At 43.6% G+C, this 19,268-nt stretch overlaps 1 protein-coding gene across 6 annotated transcripts in view; it reads right to left on the bottom strand.

Annotated features, from left to right (window-relative positions):
* ITGA7 (integrin subunit alpha 7) overlaps positions 1-19,268 on the bottom strand; it is a 258,860-nt gene that overhangs the window by 109,250 nt on the left and 130,342 nt on the right. For 5 of the 6 annotated variants that reach the window (XM_056562182.1, XM_056562181.1, XM_056562184.1 and 2 more), the window contains exons 2-3: positions 13,287-13,414; positions 11,924-12,003 (exon numbers count right to left, since the gene is read on the bottom strand). In XM_056562182.1, coding sequence (XP_056418157.1) covers positions 11,924-12,003; positions 13,287-13,414 — 208 coding nt within the window. Of the gene's footprint in view, positions 1-11,923; positions 12,004-13,286; positions 13,415-13,521; positions 13,562-19,268 lie in introns of those variants that run through there. The other variant, XM_056562186.1, reaches the window with a different exon arrangement.

The following is a 19,268-nucleotide window of genomic DNA, read 5'->3' as shown; positions in this document are numbered from 1 at the left end:
CACTCCGGTCGGCTCATTGAAGTGAATGGCATACGGGAGCGCATACGGTCACATACGGGAGCGCGAGGTTTTAGCTCCCTCCTGCCGTATGCGCTCCCGTATGGGACAAAACGTAGTGTGGACCCAGCCTTAAAGGGGTTAGGCTAAGTTTCCACTTGTTTTTTTTTTTCTGGCAGTTTTTGAGCCAAAGCCAGAAATGGAATAGGACATATAAAGGAAGGACTTATACTTCTCCTCCCTTATGGATCCACTTCTGATTTTGGCTCAAAAACTGCAGCGGCAGATATCCAAAAACTGCCAGAAAACAAAACAAGTGGAAACATAGCGCAAGGCTGCATTCACACCCCGGAGGGGCAAACCGGGCTCTCCCGTACCCCAGACAGACCAGCGCTGAACTCCATTTACTTTAATGAGCCGACTGGAGTCAAACGGTGACTCCAGTCGGCTCATTTCTGCCACCTTTCTTGGAAAAAAAATACCAGCTATGCTCATTTGCATAATTAATTATATATGCGTGACATCACAGAATACACATATGCAGGATAAATTTTGTCCTACTCTGACCCCTATAACTTTTATTTCTCCTTATACGGGCCTGTATAAGGGCTCATTGTTTGCGCCCCAATCTGTAGTTTTTAACAGTACCATTTTTTTTCGATGTGACTTTTTGATCGCCCTTTTAAAAAAAAAATCTAATTCAAGAGTTGAAGTTAGTTACTAACTACAACTCCCAGCATGCCCTGATACAGCCTGTGGCTCAGCAGCTGCCCCAAACGAAAACTACAACTCCCAGCATGTTGGACTATATAGTAGTATATAGCATAGGTCAGTGGTTCCCAACCAGAGGGGCCTCCAGCTGTTGCAAAACTACAACTCCCAGCATGTTGGACTATATAGTTATAGGTCAGTGTTTCCCAACCAGAGGTGCCTCCAACAGTTGCAAAACTACAACTCCCAGCATGTTAGACTATATAGTTATAGGTCAGTGTTTCCCAACCAGAGGTGCCTCCAACAGTTGCAAAACTACAACTCCCAGCATGTTGGACTAAATAGTAGTATATAGCATAGGTCAGTGGTTCCCAACCAGAGGTGCCTCCAGCTGTTGCAAAACTACAACTCCCAGCATGTTGGACTATATAGTTATAGGTCAGTGTTTCCCAACCAGAGGTGCCTCCAACAGTTGCAAAACTACCACTCCTAGCATGTTGGACTAAATAGTAGTATATAGCATAGGTCAGTGGTTCCCAACCAGGGGTGCCTCCAGCTGTTGCAAAACTACAACTCCCAGCATGTTGGACTATATAGTTATAGGTCAGTGTTTCCCAACCAGAGGTGCCTCCAACAGTTGCAAAACTACTACTCCCAGCATGTTGGACTAAATAGTAGTATATAGCATAGGTCAGTGGTTCCCAACCAGAGGTGCCTCCAGCTGTTGCAAAACTACAACTCCCAGCATGTTGGACTATATAGTAGTATATAGCATAGGTCAGTGGTTCTCAACCAGAGGTGCCTCCAGCTGTTGCAAAACTACTACTCCCAGCATGCCCGGACAGCCATTGGCTGTCCGGGCATGCTGGGAGTTGTAGTTTTGCAACAGCTGGAGGAGATCTGGTTGGAAAACACTGGTATGGGGTATGGTAAAACATTCCGGGAGTTGGAGGATTGGTTGGATAAATATCACCCATTGCATTGCCGGTATTTTTATATTAAAAAGGTGGCCAAAATATCGACTGTGCTGTTAAAATACCAGCCAGGTGGCAACCCTAGTTGATATGCTGGGTAAATATGAACTTCCCCTGTAAATATGATCAACTCGATCATCTGTTTCCATAATCAAAATGGAGCCCAATGATACTTTCTACAGTAACATAGTTTTAAAGGGTTTTTTCCCCACTGATGATCTGTTCGCAGATAACAGAACAAGCTCTTCATTGGAAATGTATCTAAATCTCATCCAACTCCACAGTCTAACATTGTAGGGGAATTGATCTATTCCACCCGCCAGGTCACCGCTCGGACAGATATTTTCACTAGATAAAAATTCAACCAGCATCCAACCCTTTCCTCCTGTGCTGACAATGTGAAGGTCACAACATCTCCCAGGCAACTCCGACCCCAACACTTTCCATCTAAACATTGGCTCTGCAGTGTACGCATTATGTATATACATTGTTCCCCGGGAGACAGCAGGGTATGTGTGTGACATGCACACAGTGGGGCAAAAAAGTATTCAGTCAGCCTTCAATTGTGCAAGTTCTTCCACTTAAAAAGAGAGAGGCCTGTAATTTTTCTCATAGGTATACCTCAACTATGAGAGACATGATGAGAAAAAATCCATAAAATCACATTGTCTGATTTGTAAAGAATTTATTTGCAAATTATGATGGAAAATAAGTATTTGGTCACCTACAAACAAGCAAGATTTCTGGCTCTCACAAACCTGTAACTTCTTCTTTAAGAGTCTCCTCTGTCCTCCGCTTGTTACCTGTATTAATGGCACCTGTTTGAACTTGTTATCAGTATAAAAGACACCTGTCCACCACCTCAAACAGTCATACTCCAAACTCCACTATGGCCTAGACCAAAGAGCTGTCGAAGGACACCAGAAACAAAATTGTAGGCCTGCACCAGGCTGGGAAGACTGAATCTGCATTAGGCAAGCAGCTTGGTGTGAAGAAACAAACTGTGGGAGCAATTATTAGAAAATTGATGACATACAAGACCACTGATAATCTCCCTCGATCTGGGGCTCCACGCAGGATCTCACCCCGTGGTGTCAAAATGATCACAAGAACGGTGAGCAAAAATCCCAGAACCACACGGGTGGGGAGCCTGGTAAATGACCCGCAGAGAGCTTGGACCAAAGTAACAAAGGCTACCATCAGTAACACAATATGCCACCAGGGACTCAAATCATGCAGTGCCAGACATGTCCCCCTGCTTAAGCCAGTACATGTCTGGGCCCATCTGAAGTTTGCTAGAGAGCATTTGGATGATCCAGAAGAGGATTGGGAGAATGTCATATGGTCAGATGAAACCAAAGTAGAACTTTTTGGTAAAAACTCAACTCTTCGTGTTTGGAGGAGAAAGAATGCTGAGATGCATCCAAAGAACACAATTCCTACTGTAAAGCATGGGGGGTGGAAACATTATGCTTTGGAGCTGTTTTTCTGAAAAGGGACCAGGATGACTGATCCGTTTAAAGGAGAGAATGAATGGGGCCATGTTTTGTGAGATTTTGAGTGAAAACCTCCTTCCATCAGCAAGGGCACTGAAGATGAAAAGTGGCTGGGTCTTTCAGCATGACAATGATCCCAAATACACCACCTGGGTAATGAAGGAGTGGCTTCATAAGAAGCATTTCAAGGTCCTGGAGTCGCCTAGCCAGTCTCCACATCTCAACCCATAGAAAACCTTTTGAGGGAGTTGAAAGTCCATGGTGCACAGCGACAGCCCCAAAACATCACTGCTCTAGAGGAGATCTGCATGGAGGAATGGGCCAAGATACCAGCAACAGTGTGCGAAAACCTTGTGAAGACTTACAGAAAACATATGACCTCTGTCATTTCCAACAAAGGGTATATAACAAAGTATTGAGATGAACTTTTGTTATTGACCAAATACTTATTTTCCACCATAATTTGCAAATAAATTCTTTAAAAATCAGACAATGTGATGTTATGGATTTTTTTTCTCATTATCTCTCTCATAGTTGAGGTATATCTACGATGAACATTACAGGCCTCTCTCTTCTTTTTAAGTGGAAGAACTTGCACAATTGGTGGCTGACTAAATACTTTTTTGCCTCACTGTACATTTAATATACGGCATCACACTCCAACCATTTTTCTTCTGACCGCTGATATTATCCTAACAAAGTGTAAGAATGCATTCCAAGTATCTGACAGGATAATACTAATACATTCATCATGATGTATATATATATATATATATATATATATATATATATATACACACACATAGAGCGCATCTCAGGAGCTGCACTTGGTGCTGTCAGGTACCAGCGTTGGTAAGGCAAGCTTCCATCGGTTATACTCCGGTATGTGAGGAAAGAAGAGATAGATCAGGTCTCTATCCAGGAAATGTGCAGATTTCTACCAGATTGGTTTGCTTTATGGAGTAAGCTTTGTTATAGGCCACATTACTCTGAGTGCCATCCATTTCCATATAACCAGGCTTGTAAACACAGACGGCCGGCTCCCTCCCGGAATGCAGCGCTGGGATGGAATGTCGGTGCTAACGGTAGATGTGACTCATGGCAGCGGCTCAGGGCCATAACACCAGTTACTGACTCATTGCTCTATGCTTCTGACCCCACATAAAGCAGGTAGATAGAGTAACATATATCTGGACTTCTTCATACAGTACATCACAGGGGAAAAATAGACATAGATATTTCCATACACATACAGCATGCATACTAAGAACCAAATAAGTACAAAACTTCACACAGGTGTTTGGTCAGTGAATTTCTCTATTTTACTTTAAGGGTATGTTCACACGGTGGAATGTCTGTGCAGAATTCAATGCAATTGATTTTAATGGGATGCTGCTGCACAGTGCACACACAGAATTTCCGTGGCAGATTCCGTGGCAAATTCCACTCTATAACACGGCACATTTCCGCACAGTCCTAGGGCCTGCTGAATTATTCAAATGTGCGGAATGTCTACCCGTGTTTTCTGGGCGGACATTCTGCACATTTATGGCCGTGCGAGCATAGCCTTAAGGGGTACTCCCGTGGAAAACTTTTTTTTTTTTTAATCAACTGGTGCCAGAAAGTTAAACAGATTTGTAAATCACTTCTATAAAAAAAATCTTAATCCTTCCAGTACTTTTGTTACGCCTAGCGCTCCGGGTCCCCGCTCCTCCTCGGAGCGCTCACGGCGTCTTTCTCCCTGCAGCGCCCCGGTCAGTCCCGCTGACCGGGAGCGCTGCACTGTCATGGCCGTCGGGGATGCGATTCGCACAGCGGGACGCGCCCGCTCGCGAATCGCATCCCAGGTCACTTACCCGTCCCGGTCCCCTGCTGTCTTGTGCTGGCGCGCGCGGCTCCGCTCTCTAGGGCGCGCGCGCCAGCTCTCTGAGACTTAAAGGGCCAGTGCACCAATGATTGGTGCCTGGCCCAATTAGCTTTATTGGCTTCCATCTGCTCCCTGGCTATATCTGATCTCCTCCCTTGCACTCCCTTGCCGGATCTTGTTGCCTTGTGCCAGTGAAAGCGTTTAGTGTGTCCAAAGCCTGTGTACCTGAACTTCTGCTATCCATCCTGACTACGAACCTTGCCGCCTGCCCCCGACCTTCTGCTACGTCTGACCTTGCCTCTGCCTAGTCCTTCTGTCCCACGCCTTCTCAGCAGTCAGCGAGGTTGAGCCGTTGCTAGTGGATACGACCTGGTTGCTACAGCAGCAACCATCTCCTCCGCCAGCTCCTGCACCTCCTCCGCAGCGAGTGGCCGCTCCTAGCCTCCGCTTGTCCCTGCCGGACAAATTTGATGGGGACTCTAAACTCTGCCGTGGATTTTTGTCTCAGTGTTCCCTGCATATGGAGATGTTGTCGGACTTGTTTCCTACAGAACGGTCTAAGGTGGCGTTTGTAGTAAGCCTTCTTTCAGGAAAGGCCTTGTCTTGGGCCACACCGCTCTGGGACCGCAATGATCCTGCCACAGCCTCAGTCCAGGCCTTCTTCGCTGAAGTCCGGAGTGTCTTCGAGGAGCCAGCCCGAGCTTCTTCTGCCGAGACTGCCCTGTTGAACCTGGTCCAGGGTAATTCTTCAGTGGGCGAGTACGCCATCCAATTTCGTACTCTTGCTTCCGAGTTATCATGGAATAACGAGGCTCTCTGCGCGACCTTTAAAAAAGGCCTATCCAGTCGCATCAAGGATGTGCTGGCCGCACGAGAGATTCCTGCCAACCTCCAAGAACTCATCCATTTGGCTACCCGCATTGACATGCGTTTTTCTGAGCGACACCAAGAGCTCCGCCAGGAAAAAAGACTTAGATCTCTGGGCACCTCTCCCACAGCATCCTTTGCAGTCTACGCCTGGGCCTCCCGCCGAGGAGGCCATGCAAGTGGATCGGTCTCGCCTGACCCAGGAAGAGAGGAATCGCCGTAGGGAAGAAAATCTCTGTCTTTACTGTGCCAGTACCGAGCATTTCTTGGTGGATTGCCCTATCCGTCCTCCACGTCTGGGAAACGCACGCACGCACCCAGCTCACGTGGGTGTGGCGTCTCTTGGTTCCAAGTCTGCTTCTCCACGTCTCACGGTGCCCGTGCGGATTTCTCCTTCAGCCAACTCCTCCCTCTCAGCCGTGGCCTGCTTGGACTCTGGTGCCTCTGGGAATTTTATTTTGGAGTCGTTTGTGAATAAATTCGGCATCCCGGTGACCCATCTCGTCAAGCCGCTCTACATTTCCGCGGTCAATGGAGCCAGACTGGATTGCACTGTGCGTTACCGCACAGAACCCCTCCTTATGTGTATTGGACCCCACCACGAAAGGATTGAGCTCTTCGTTCTCCCCAACTGTACCTCTGAGGTCCTCCTCGGTCTGCCATGGCTCCGCCTTCATTCTCCCACCCTTGATTGGACCACCGGGGAGATCAAGAACTGGGACTCTGCCTGCCTTAGGAAGTGCCTCTCCCCCCCTCCCAGTCCCGTCAGGCAACCCTCTGTGCCTCCTCATGGCTCCCGTCCTTGTGTCACCCTGCCCCGTGCCAAGCTTCACCCTCTGCCCTCCCTCCCCATTCCTACTCCTGCTGCACTGCCTGCCGTTGAGGAAACCCTCCATTCTTTCCCGGTGTCCTCATCCCAGGGGAGGCAGTTACCGGACAAAAAAAAGGGGAGACCTAAGGGGGGGGGGTACTGTTACGCCTAGCGCTCCGGGTCCCCGCTCCTCCCCGGAGCGCTCACGGCGTCTTTCTCCCTGCAGCGCCCCGGTCAGTCCCGCTGACCGGGAGCGCTGCACTGTCATGGCCGTCGGGGATGCGATTCGCACAGCGGGACGCGCCCGCTCGCGAATCGCATCCCAGGTCACTTACCCGTCCCGGTCCCCTGCTGTCTTGTGCTGGCGCGCGCGGCTCCGCTCTCTAGGGCGCGCGCGCACCAGCTCTCTGAGACTTAAAGGGCCAGTGCACCAATGATTGGTGCCTGGCCCAATTAGCTTTATTGGCTTCCATCTGCTCCCTGGCTATATCTGATCTCCTCCCTTGCACTCCCTTGCCGGATCTTGTTGCCTTGTGCCAGTGAAAGCGTTTAGTGTGTCCAAAGCCTGTGTTACCTGAACTTCTGCTATCCATCCTGACTACGAACCTTGCCGCCTGCCCCCGACCTTCTGCTACGTCTGACCTTGCCTCTGCCTAGTCCTTCTGTCCCACGCCTTCTCAGCAGTCAGCGAGGTTGAGCCGCTGCTAGTGGATACGACCTGGTTGCTACTGCCGCAGCAAGACCATCCCGCTTTGCGGCGGGCTCTGGTGAAAACCAGTAGCCTCTTAGAACCGGTCCACTAGCACGGTCCACGCCAATCCCTCCCTGACACAGCGGATCCACAACCCGTAAGCCGAATCGTGACAACTTTTTAGGGGCTGTATACTTCAGAGAAATCCAAAAAAGAAATGCATTTCCTCTGATGTCATGACCACAGTGCTCTCTGCTGACCTCTGTTGTCCATTTTAGGAACTGTCCAGAGCAGGAGAAAAAATCCCCATAGCAAACATATGCTGCTCTGGACAGTTCCTAAAATGAACAGCAGAGGTCAGCAGAGAGCACTGTGGTCATGACATCAGAGGAAATGCATTTCTTTTTTGGATTTCTCTGTAGTATATAGCCCCTAAAAAGTACTGGAAGGATTAAGATTTTTTTTAATAGAAGTGATTTACAAATCTGTTTAACTTTCACCAGTTGATAAAAAAAAAAAAAAAAAAAGTTTTCCACGGGAGTACCCCTTTAGGCTATGTTCACACGGTGGAAATTCTGTCATTGCGTCCAAATTCCATTTTGCAAAGCTTGCTGCGGAATATTTACATTTCTGCGGAATTTCTGTTTGCTCAAAACACACATTCTGACGAAATTCAATACCCCACTGACTTCAATTTGATTCTGCCCAGAATTTTGCAATTTAGAGACATGTTCAGGATCAGGAAAGCAAAATTTCAACACAATGGGGGAGATTCATCAAAACCTGAGTAGAGGAAGAGCGGTGCAGTTGCCCATAGCAACCAATCAGCTCACTTCTTTCATTTTTAAAGAGGCCTGTGAAAAAAGAAAGAAGCAATCTGATTGGTTGCTATGGGCAACTGCACCGCTCTTCCTCCACACAGATTTAGATAAATCTCCAATGTGCAGTAAATTTTGCAGAATTTCCTTGCAGAATTTTTCCGGCAGCTTCCGCTTGGAAATTCTGCCGTGTGAACATAGCCTTTGGACATCATCACATGCGGAATTTCCATGTGGAATTCCGCAAAGGAATTCTGCCAGAAATACCACCAAAATTCATCCGCCCATTGATTTCAATTGGAATCCGCAGTGCCATTCAGGAATTCAGTTTTCTGCATTCCGCAAAAATAAAAAACTAGTCTTACATTTTGTGGAATTCCGTGGTGGAATGCCAATGAAGTCAATGAGGCTTGTATTGTGGCGGAATTCTGTGTTCTGAGAACACAAAAATTCCGCTGCAATTCCCTTCAGCAAGCTTTGCTGAACGGAATTTCTGCGGAATTGCCAAAATTCTGCCGTTTGAACATAGCCTTATTCTGGCTGTATTTTATCTGTAAGGATATGTTCACACTGGTTAAGGTGTGAGCGGAATGTTCGCTTACAAAATCTGCTCCAAAATGCAGTTTTTTTTTCCACGTGGAATTTGCACGGGATTTGCGCGGAATTCACGTGGAATTCCGCTCTGATTTCCTTGTGGAAATGAAAGAGGATAGGACACACAGTAATGCTCGAATTCCGCGCAAATTCCACGTGGAAGCGTGGCAGACTACCCAAATTTTTTACATTTACGAATTCCGCATGAAGAAAGAACATGTTCATTCTTCATGCGGAACGGAATTCTGTGACAGAATTCCGCTAGCGGAATTTCCTCAGTGTGAACTGAGGAGAGGAAAGTTAACTACATACTATGGGGTATGGCACTGCTGAATGAATTGGAGAGGAATAAGCGAGCAGAATTACTCGTGGAAATTCCTCTCCAATTCCTCAGTGTGAACATACCCTTATATGTGAGAGAGAGATGTGTGAAAGTAGCTTTATAGTAAGTGGAAAAATTCACACTACATATCATCTAGGGCAGGGGTCTCCAAACTGTAGACCTCAAGATGTTGCAAAACTACAACAGTCCAAGCATTGTGGGAGTTGTAGTTTTGCAACATCTGAAGGTCCACAGTTTGGAGACCACTGATCTAGAGCCTAATATAATTTTATTTTTATGCTACAGCAAAATTTCAGTCTATAACCCACTTATTTACAAAGTAGATCAGGGTATATATATATATATATATATATATATATATATATATATATATACAGTGGTTCCTCAAGTTACAATATTAATTGGTTCCAGGATGACCATTGTATGTTGAAACCATTGTATGTTGAGACCATAACTCTATGGAAACCTGGTAATTGGTTCTGAAGCCACCAAAATTTCATCCAAAAATAGGAAAAAGTGAGGATTAAAGAAAAATAAGTAGATAACTAATATAGATACAGCAAATCTTACATATACAGGTAATAAAGATCTGCTGGGAGCTGTAAATCATTGTCTATTTTAGTGTTTTCCAACCAGGGTGCCTCCAGCTGTTGCAAAACTACAACTCCCAGCATGCCCGGACAGCCAAAGGCTGTCCGGGCATGCTGGGAGTTGTAGTTTTGCAACAGCTGGAGGCACCCTCGTTGGGAAACACTGGTCTATGTAGAGGACAGGGGCTTCTTCAGGGTCCTGTACAGAACACGTGATGTCCTAAAAAAAGGAAAATGGAGCCGCCCTCACCTGTTGTCCAAAGCAGAAGCTAACCATGGCACAGGTTAAAAGAAGTACAGAATATGTAATACCTCCCTATACTGTAGGGGGCGCTACCAGACACCAGTCAGTGCATACACTTCAGTAATACAGGGGTTTTACCAGTCAAATGTCCATTCTGATTGGTCGGCTCTTTTAGCCATTGACACGTTTCACAGATCTGGACTGTCCCCATCATTGTATGTTGAGTCTGGTTTCAAGTTACAATGTTCCAGAAAAGACCATTGTATGTTGAAACTATTGTATGTTGAGGCCATTGTAAGTTGAGGGATCACCATATATATATATATATATATATATATATATATATATATATAGTAAAGGTATTTGATATATCTTTTGATATATCATTTTAACATCTTGGTTTTAATTTTGCAACTTCTACTATATGCCCTTTTTTTTGGGGGGGAGGGGGATTTCTTTTTTTTCTTTGGCATAAACTACATAAGAACAAGCGGAGCTGTTTATTTTAATTGTCCTGGGAAACAACAGCAAGCATGTGTGCGCTGTGTCGTATCCAAGGGAAACCATAATAAATAACGTAGTCGACCATACACACACATGCAGCTGAAGTTTACAGGGGAAAAAAACTAGAATGGAAAAAGTTACGGCACAAGTTAGAAGCAGATAACAGAAAGTGATCATTCAGTCAGAGACTACTGAGCTGTAAAGCAAAATATTGTGAGATTTATAATATCACTGCTATATATGGAATCCTATGGGCAGTCATAAATATAGATAGAATATATCGTAGTAGTACATTTGATAGAATATATCAATATATATCATATATATTGCAACATAGGAAAACCAACTGTTTACATACAGTCACACCTAGGGTGATCACACTTTCGAAAGGTACCGTATTTTTCGCCATATAAGACGCACCCAATTTTAAAGGATGAAAATCTAGAAAAAAAGATTCTGAACCTTCAACCTGCGGACCTCCAGATGTTGCAAAACTACAACTCCCAGCATGCCCGGACAGCCGTTGGCTGTCCGGGCATGCCAGGAGTTGTAGTTTTGCAACATCTGAAGGTCCGCAGGTTGAAGACCACTGGTATAGGTGGTAATATTCACATGTCCCCGCCGCTCCGGACCCGTCACCACTGCCCTGGATGTCGCCCTCCATTGCTGTCTCCGCGTCCCCGGGGTGTCCCCGTCGCTCCGGAACGTCTCTGCTGCCGGGTATCCTCGCTCTCCGTCACCGCCATCACGTGATGACGACGAAGGAGAGCGCTGGCCATGCAGGGGATCCGGCACGGAGCAGACTCCGAGGAGGCAGCTAAGGTCCCTCCCGGTGTCCTGTAAGTTGTTCGGGACGCCGCGATTTTACCGCGGCAGTCCCGAACAGCCCGACTGAGCAGCCGCGTTAGTGTTACTTTCGCTTCAGACGTGGCGGTCAGCTTTGATCGCCGCGTCTGAAGGGTTAATACAGGACATCACCGGGATCGGTCCTGTATTAGCCGTGGGTCCTGGCTGTTGATGGCCACAGGGATCGCCATGCTAGGACAGGTTTTAATGTGTATTTGCCGTATAAGATGCCCCAACTTCCCCCCCCCCCCCCCCCCCCCAGTTTTGGGGAAGAAAAAGTGTGTCTTATACGGCGAAAAAATACGGTATACAGTGATCCTTCAACATACAATGGCCTCAACATACAATATTTTCAGTCATTTCTGGACCATTGTTACTTGGAACCAGATTCAACATACAATGCTACGAACAGTCCAGATCTGTGAAATGTGCCAATGGCTGAAAGAACTGACCAATCAGAATGGACATTACACTGGTAAAACCCCTGTATCACTGAAGCGTATGCACTGATTGTAGTCAATATAATATATTGTAGTCAATAGAAAACAGAACAGCAAAATGATAACTCACCACTATCTTCCCCCCAGGACCTTGGCTTTTTAATGTGACTCCAAGCCACTGGTTTTCTTTACTTTCTCGATTTTGATCCACTGGTAAGAAGAAAAAGGTATAAGCGACAGAAACTATGTAAATGAATGAAAGATAAATGAAGAATGGGGAACAATGAAAATGTTTTTGTTTGTTTTTGACAAATACCAATAAAACGCAACAGGTTATAAATTCCATGTAAATGTGTTGGTAAATTTCTTCATTTTCCTTTTATAAAAAAACTGTGGCAAAAGGCCCTTATAATTTAGGCAAATTGTGGCCAATACTTCACTTTGTAATTACATTTTGTAACACTTGGATGTGACATTTCTTGTTGTTACATTGTACAATTATATGACAACAGTTCATTATAGAAGTAATATTATGTCCAGGAATTCCTCTTCATAACTGTGTGACAAAAACATTACAATTGTTTTTATTTTATTGTACTGATCAATTTTATACTTCTTACATTTTCACTTCAAACCCCAAAATACAAAACTCAAAAAGCTACAAAGCTACAAAAATATAAACCACTATAACCACTGTATAAATGTAATAAATAGTTTGTAGTAAAATTAAAGGGGTATTCCAGGAAAAAACTTTTTTATATATATATCAACTGGCTCCAGAAAGTTAAACAGATTTGTAAATGACTTCTATTAAAAAAATCTTAATCCTTTCAATAATGATCAGCTGCTGAAGTTAAGTTGTTGTTTTCTGTCTGGCAACAGTGCTCTCTGCTGACATCTCTGCTTGTCTTGGGAACTGCACAGAGTAGAAGAGGTTTGCTATGGGGATTTACTTCTAAACTGGGCGTTTCCCGAGACATGTGTCATCAGGGAGCACTTAGACAGGAAAGAACATCTCAACTTCAGAAGCTCATAAGTACTGAAAGGATGAAGATTTTTTAATAGAAGTAATTTACAAATCTGTTTAACTTTTTGGAGCCAGTTGATATATAAAAAAAAATGTTTTTTCCTGGATAACCCCTTTAAGTTTAATGGAGGCTTTCCCATTGTGAACAATGATGGCATATTGACTAGGTGACTGCAAGTTCTACATCTCCCTTTCACTAAAATAGAGAGGCCATATTTGCATTAAAGGTGAGGTGGGGGGGGGGGGGGCAGCATGTGGTCCTGTGGCTGTATGGGTGCTATAACCAAAGCTATATGCATATGCATTAGTAGTGGTTATAGAACAAGTTTGGATAGCCATACTTACTAACACTTGCATAGAAGTACATATGACTTAATCAAGCTCATTGCTCTCTTGTTCTTAGTAAATAGTGTGCACAGAGTAAAATAAGTAAACAGATGACAACAATGTGTGTAATATACTGCACCTTCGTCATCAATGTCAATCCGCACACAGTCTTTGGCCTCTGCAGTCAGCGGACATCCATAGAGCCCACCGGTTCTGTTTGAAAACTGATTTGGTAAAGCTGCTGCCTGTGGAGCGCCAACCAAGAGCCTAGAAGACAGTGGATAAAAACACATGCATGCTTTAATATACTGTGTACTGACAACAGTGCAGTGTTACAGACTGTAATATAGAAGCCGTACATAATGTATATTTACCTCATCCTGGCCAGTAGATATTCAGCCAGGCAGTCAGACTCAGAGAACTGAGCAACTGAGCATGCCTGACCAGAAGAGGAAACTGCCTACAGAACGTATACCACAATCAAAAAACAAGAGGCTATCCAGTATATAATGGTAGGGTCGCCTTTAAAAAAAATTGATTTCTAATAATTATTTGTATTTGTAAATATGTTAAATTTCACATAATGCATCAGTTTAGACCTTTTTATCTTCATAGTAAAACCCCTTTAAAGGAAAACCCCAGACGAAAATAACTTAGTGAGGAGCACATGCGGTAGACGGCACGCGCTCCATTAATTTCTAAGGGAGCACCAAAGAGACCTACTATAGCACTCGGACATCATCAACGCTTCTATAGAAATTAATAGAGCTCCTAGCTGAGAGAGTTGGGGTCCCGTTTCGGATATCGCAGGGGGTCCCATCCTGTGGATAGGGGATAAGATCATTTTGGATTAAGTTATCTTTTAAGGCATAGAGCCTTGACTTAGGTAAGCTAACTCCAAAAGATGATATTACAAAGAAAGCTCTTTTCTATCACCCATGCAGTCTACCAAAATCTGGACTTTTAGCTTTTTAAGGGACAGATATTTAAAGGGGTACTCCAGTGGAAAACTATTTTATCAACTGGCGCCAGAAAGTTAAACAGATTTGTAAATTACTTCTATATAAAAATATTATTCCTTTCAGTACTTCTCAGCTGCTGTATGCTCCAGAGGAAGTTCTTTTCTTTTTAAATTTATTTTCTGTCTGACCACAGTGCTCTCTGCTGATACCTCTGTCCATGTCAGGAACTGTCCAGAGCAGGAGCAAATCCCCATAGCAAACCTCTCCTGCTCTGGACAGTTGCTGACATGGACAGAGGCGTCAGCAGAGAGCACTGTGGTCAGACAGAAATTAAAAAAGAAAAGAACTTCCTCTGTAGTATACAGCAGCTGATAAGTACTGGAAGGATTACGATTTTTAAATAGAAGTAATTTACAAATCTGTTCAACTTTCTGGCACCAGTCGATTTGAAAAACAGTTTTCCACCGGAGTACCCCTTTAAGGACACAGTAGGTAACAGATGTGCCTCAAGCGTGGCCTCTTCTCTTCTGCTAGATGCATGGGGACTTGAGGTCTGAGAAATCTGCAAAGGCTAGAAAGACGTCTGGGAGATAAAAAAAAAAAAAACAGGGACAATGGCCGCGACTGTCGTGTGTACAAATATGGATATCGCACTATAAAGCGTTAAACTTTCCAATATAGAGAACAGATATTTTCCTTTATACAATCTCAGTATAACTTGTCAAGGGGCGGCTTCCGTGCAGTGAACACTGACTAACACGTCCCACACATAACCCGGCTGGGCACACACACCCAGTGACACATGTAAAAGCTGCTTCTGGACAGAAAGTACCAACATCGCGGCATCTTAGATCAGCAGCCACAGCTACGGATCCAGAACCATTTTTACAGAAAATATGTATTCAATTAAAAACCTGACTACTGTTGTCAACCCTTGTCCTAAAAAAACTTCTTACGGTAAATGGTCTTTCCATGTAAAATGCTTTTATTTGGGAAAGAATGCACCATAAAAACTGAATGAAGAGGGAGCCTGGGAAAATACTTTCATACACTGCATTTTTTCGACACATCCCAACATCCCAAAAAAATGAACTGTAGTACAGGGCAGATAATGTGTATTAGAGTCACATGGTTTATAAGAGATTAGAATTTTTTGAGATAAGACTAGGGCTACATTTGGTCCCAATTTGGTCTCATCTGTTAATTGTTAAAGGGGTACTCCGGTGGAAAACTTTTTTTTTTTTTTTTAAATCAACTGGTGCCATAAAGTTAAACAGATTTGTAAGTAACTTCCATTAAAAAATCTTAATCCTTCTAGTACTTATTAGCTGCTGAATACTACAGAGGAGATTATTTTCTTTTTGGAACACAGAGCTCTCTGCTGACATCACGAGCACAGTGCTCTCTGCTGACATCTCTGTCCATTTTAGGAACTGTTCAGAGCAGCATATGTTTGCTATGGGGATTTTCTCCTACTCTGGACAGTTCCTGAAATGGACAGAGATGTCAGCAGAGAGCACTGTGCTCGTGATTCAGCAGACAGCTCTGTGTTCCAAAAAGAAAATAATTTCTTCTGTAGTATTCAGCAGCTAATAAGTACTGGAAGGATTAAGATTTTTTAATAGAAGTAATTTACAAATCTGTTTCACTTTCTGGCACCTGTTGATTTAAAAAATAAAAGTTTTCCACCGGAGTACCCCTTTAATGTGGCCAGGACATGACAGTCGCCCAAAATGCAAAAAGTCACACAAAACTGACCTACGTGACCTTTTTACAGTCTAATCATGACTGTAATAAAGTAACATTGAACAAATATTTTGATTGCACCGCTTCGCTGCGCACCACTGTGATTTGCTGTCGTCATGAAGCTCTAGCCTAAAAATTGAAGGGCACAACTTGTTGATGTCCTAGATCAGTGTTTTCCAACCAGGGTGCCTCCAGCTGTTGCAAACTACCACTCCCAGCATGCCCGGACAGCCTTTGGCCTCGCTCTCCCTGCTCTGAGCTAGGCAGAGAGCTCCCGCGATGTGCGAGTATACTGCCACTCGCACATCGCAGTGTGTCTGCTGGTATTGCCACTAAGAGCAGGCACATGTAAAGCCAGCATAGAGTGGGGCCTTCACCAGTGGATCCGCAGCGTAAAATACACCCCTAAGGGTGGGTTCACACTACAATTTTGCCATACGGTTTCGGCATATGGTTTCATAAAAAAAAAACGTATGCAACCGTACAGAAAACCGTGCCCATAGACTTCCAATTCAAAACCGTATGCACCATATTGTATACGGTTGTCTCCGTTTTTCAAACCATGAGTTTTTTTACCTTTTTTTTTCCGGACAGAAAACCGTGGCCTACCACGGTTCTTGGTCTGGGTGAAAAAACGTATTTAACATGGGAGTCAATGGGAACCATACACGTATGTACGTACGGTTCCATCCAGTTTTCACCATACGGTTTTTGACTTTCCACAGTTTTTTTTTCTTGGAATTTCAATCAAACAAGTGAAACTTTATTCATAATGGAGTGAAAAGTTCAAAACGTATACGTTTTTTTCTTATAAAATGGTGCATCCATTTTTCAAACCGCATATGGTTTTCAACCGTATATAGATAAAAATTTGTACACACGTTTTGATACATATTAGTCCGGTTTTGAGGAATCCGTTTTTTTTTTATCAAAAACCTGATACGGGAACTGTATTGCAAAAACGTAGTGTGAACTCAGCCTTATAAAAGGTGGGCACATAGGCCGACATTTATCATTGTCTTTAGACTGTTTTTTGTGCCTACAAATGGCGCAAAAAAGGCGCAAGCAGGGTTTATTTGCGCCTTTTGGTTTACACATTTCTGCTGATTTTGAGTTGCAATCCACTGATTTTGGCAATACACATGATATGGAAGGGTTTTATGAACTGCACCTTTTTGTGAAATGGTGCAAAAAAGCCGCAAAGCCACTGAAAAGTCTCTAAACTACACCAGCCCAGACGTAGCTTAGCTTTTTGGTGTATGTGAATAGAGAAATTTCAGAAAATGTGACCTGAACAAAATTTATCAAATGCTCTGTGACCATTTAATAAATTTGGCGCTCCTAAACATCACCAGCATATAAATAAAAGGTGTAGAAAAATGCTTCACTTACACCTACAATGATAAATGCTTCACTTACACCTACAATGATAAATGCTTCACTTACACCTACAATGATAAATGCTTCACTTACACCTACAATGATAAATGCTTCACTTACACCTACAATGATAAATGCTTCACTTTCACCTACAATGATAAATGCTTCACTTACACCTACAATGATAAATGCTTCACTTGCACCTACAATGATAAATGTCGGCCATAATGTTACTAAAATGCAAATTCCGTGCACATTCTGTGGAAATTCAAGCCCCACTGACTTCAATAGGATTCCTCTGGGGAATTGCGCAAAATTATAAGACAAGACTTATATTTTTGCAGAATGTAGAATTTCCGCTGCGGAAATTCGACTATGTGAATGGGACAGCGGAATCCTAATTTACTGTGGAATTTTCATGTGGAATTCGGCGAGGAAATTCTGCCATGTGAACATAGCCTAAGGCTAAGTAAAATCACCTGAAAATTGCAACTGTGTTTTCCGGCTTTTTTTTCCTGTGTATTTTTTTTTTCTAGCATTTTGGCCTTCGTGTGGAAACAGTTTTTTTTTTCTCCTTTAGGAGTTTTTCCTCTTCCTGTGTCCACTCCTTGTACTTACTCTTAATTTAAAATTTTTTAAAAACGCCTGAAAAAAACACCAAAGATAAACCCAAACTGTGTTTTTAATGGCGTTTCTTTCTATCCCATAGACTTTTCTGCTGACATCACGAGCACAGTGCTCTCTGCTGACATCTCTGTCCATTTTAGGAACTGTTCAGAGCAGCATATGTTTGCTATGGGGATTTTCTCCTACTCTGGACAGTTCCTGAAATGGACAGAGATGTCAGCAGAGAGCACTGTGCTCGTGATTCAGCAGACAGCTCTGTGTTCCAAAAAGAAAATAATTTCTTCTGTAGTATTCAGCAGCTAATAAGTACTGGAAGGATTAAGATTTTTTAATAGAAGTAATTTACAAATCTGTTTCACTTTCTGGCACCTGTTGATTTAAAAAATAAAAGTTTTCCACCGGAGTACCCCTTTAATGTGGCCAGGACATGACAGTCGCCCAAAATGCAAAAAGTCACACAAAACTGACCTACGTGACCTTTTTACAGTCTAATCATGACTGTAATAAAGTAACATTGAACAAATATTTTGATTGCACCGCTTCGCTGCGCACCACTGTGATTTGCTGTCGTCATGAAGCTCTAGCCTAAAAATTGAAGGGCACAACTTGTTGATGTCCTAGATCAGTGTTTTCCAACCAGGGTGCCTCCAGCTGTTGCAAACTACCACTCCCAGCATGCCCGGACAGCCTTTGGCCTCGCTCTCCCTGCTCTGAGCTAGGCAGAGAGCTCCCGCGATGTGCGAGTATACTGCCACTCGCACATCGCAGTGTGTCTGCTGGTATTGCCACTAAGAGCAGGCACATGTAAAGCCAGCATAGAGTGGGGCCTTCACCAGTGGATCCGCAGCGTAAAATACACCCCTAAGGGTGGGTTCACACTACAATTTTGCCATACGGTTTCGGCATATGGTTTCATAAAAAAAAAACGTATGCAACCGTACAGAAAACCGTGCCCATAGACTTCCAATTCAAAACCGTATGCACCATATTGTATACGGTTGTCTCCGTTTTTCAAACCATGAGTTTTTTTACCTTTTTTTTTCCGGACAGAAAACCGTGGCCTACCACGGTTCTTGGTCTGGGTGAAAAACCGTATTTAACATGGGAGTCAATGGGAACCATACACGTATGTACGTACGGTTCCATCCAGTTTTCACCATACGGTTTTTGACTTTCCACAGTTTTTTTTTCTTGGAATTTCAATCAAACAAGTGAAACTTTATTCATAATGGAGTGAAAAGTTCAAAACGTATACGTTTTTTTCTTATAAAATGGTGCATCCATTTTTCAAACCGCATATGGTTTTCAACCGTATATAGATAAAAATTTGTACACACGTTTTGATACATATTAGTCCGGTTTTGAGGAATCCGTTTTTTTTTTAATCAAAAACCTGATACGGGAAC

The sequence above is a fragment of the Hyla sarda genome, chromosome 2, assembly GCF_029499605.1.
Source record: "Hyla sarda isolate aHylSar1 chromosome 2, aHylSar1.hap1, whole genome shotgun sequence".
Classification (NCBI taxonomy): domain Eukaryota; kingdom Metazoa; phylum Chordata; class Amphibia; order Anura; family Hylidae; genus Hyla; species Hyla sarda.
The sequence above is the reverse complement of the archived record's forward strand: the minus strand, read 5'-3'. Positions and strand labels throughout refer to the sequence as shown.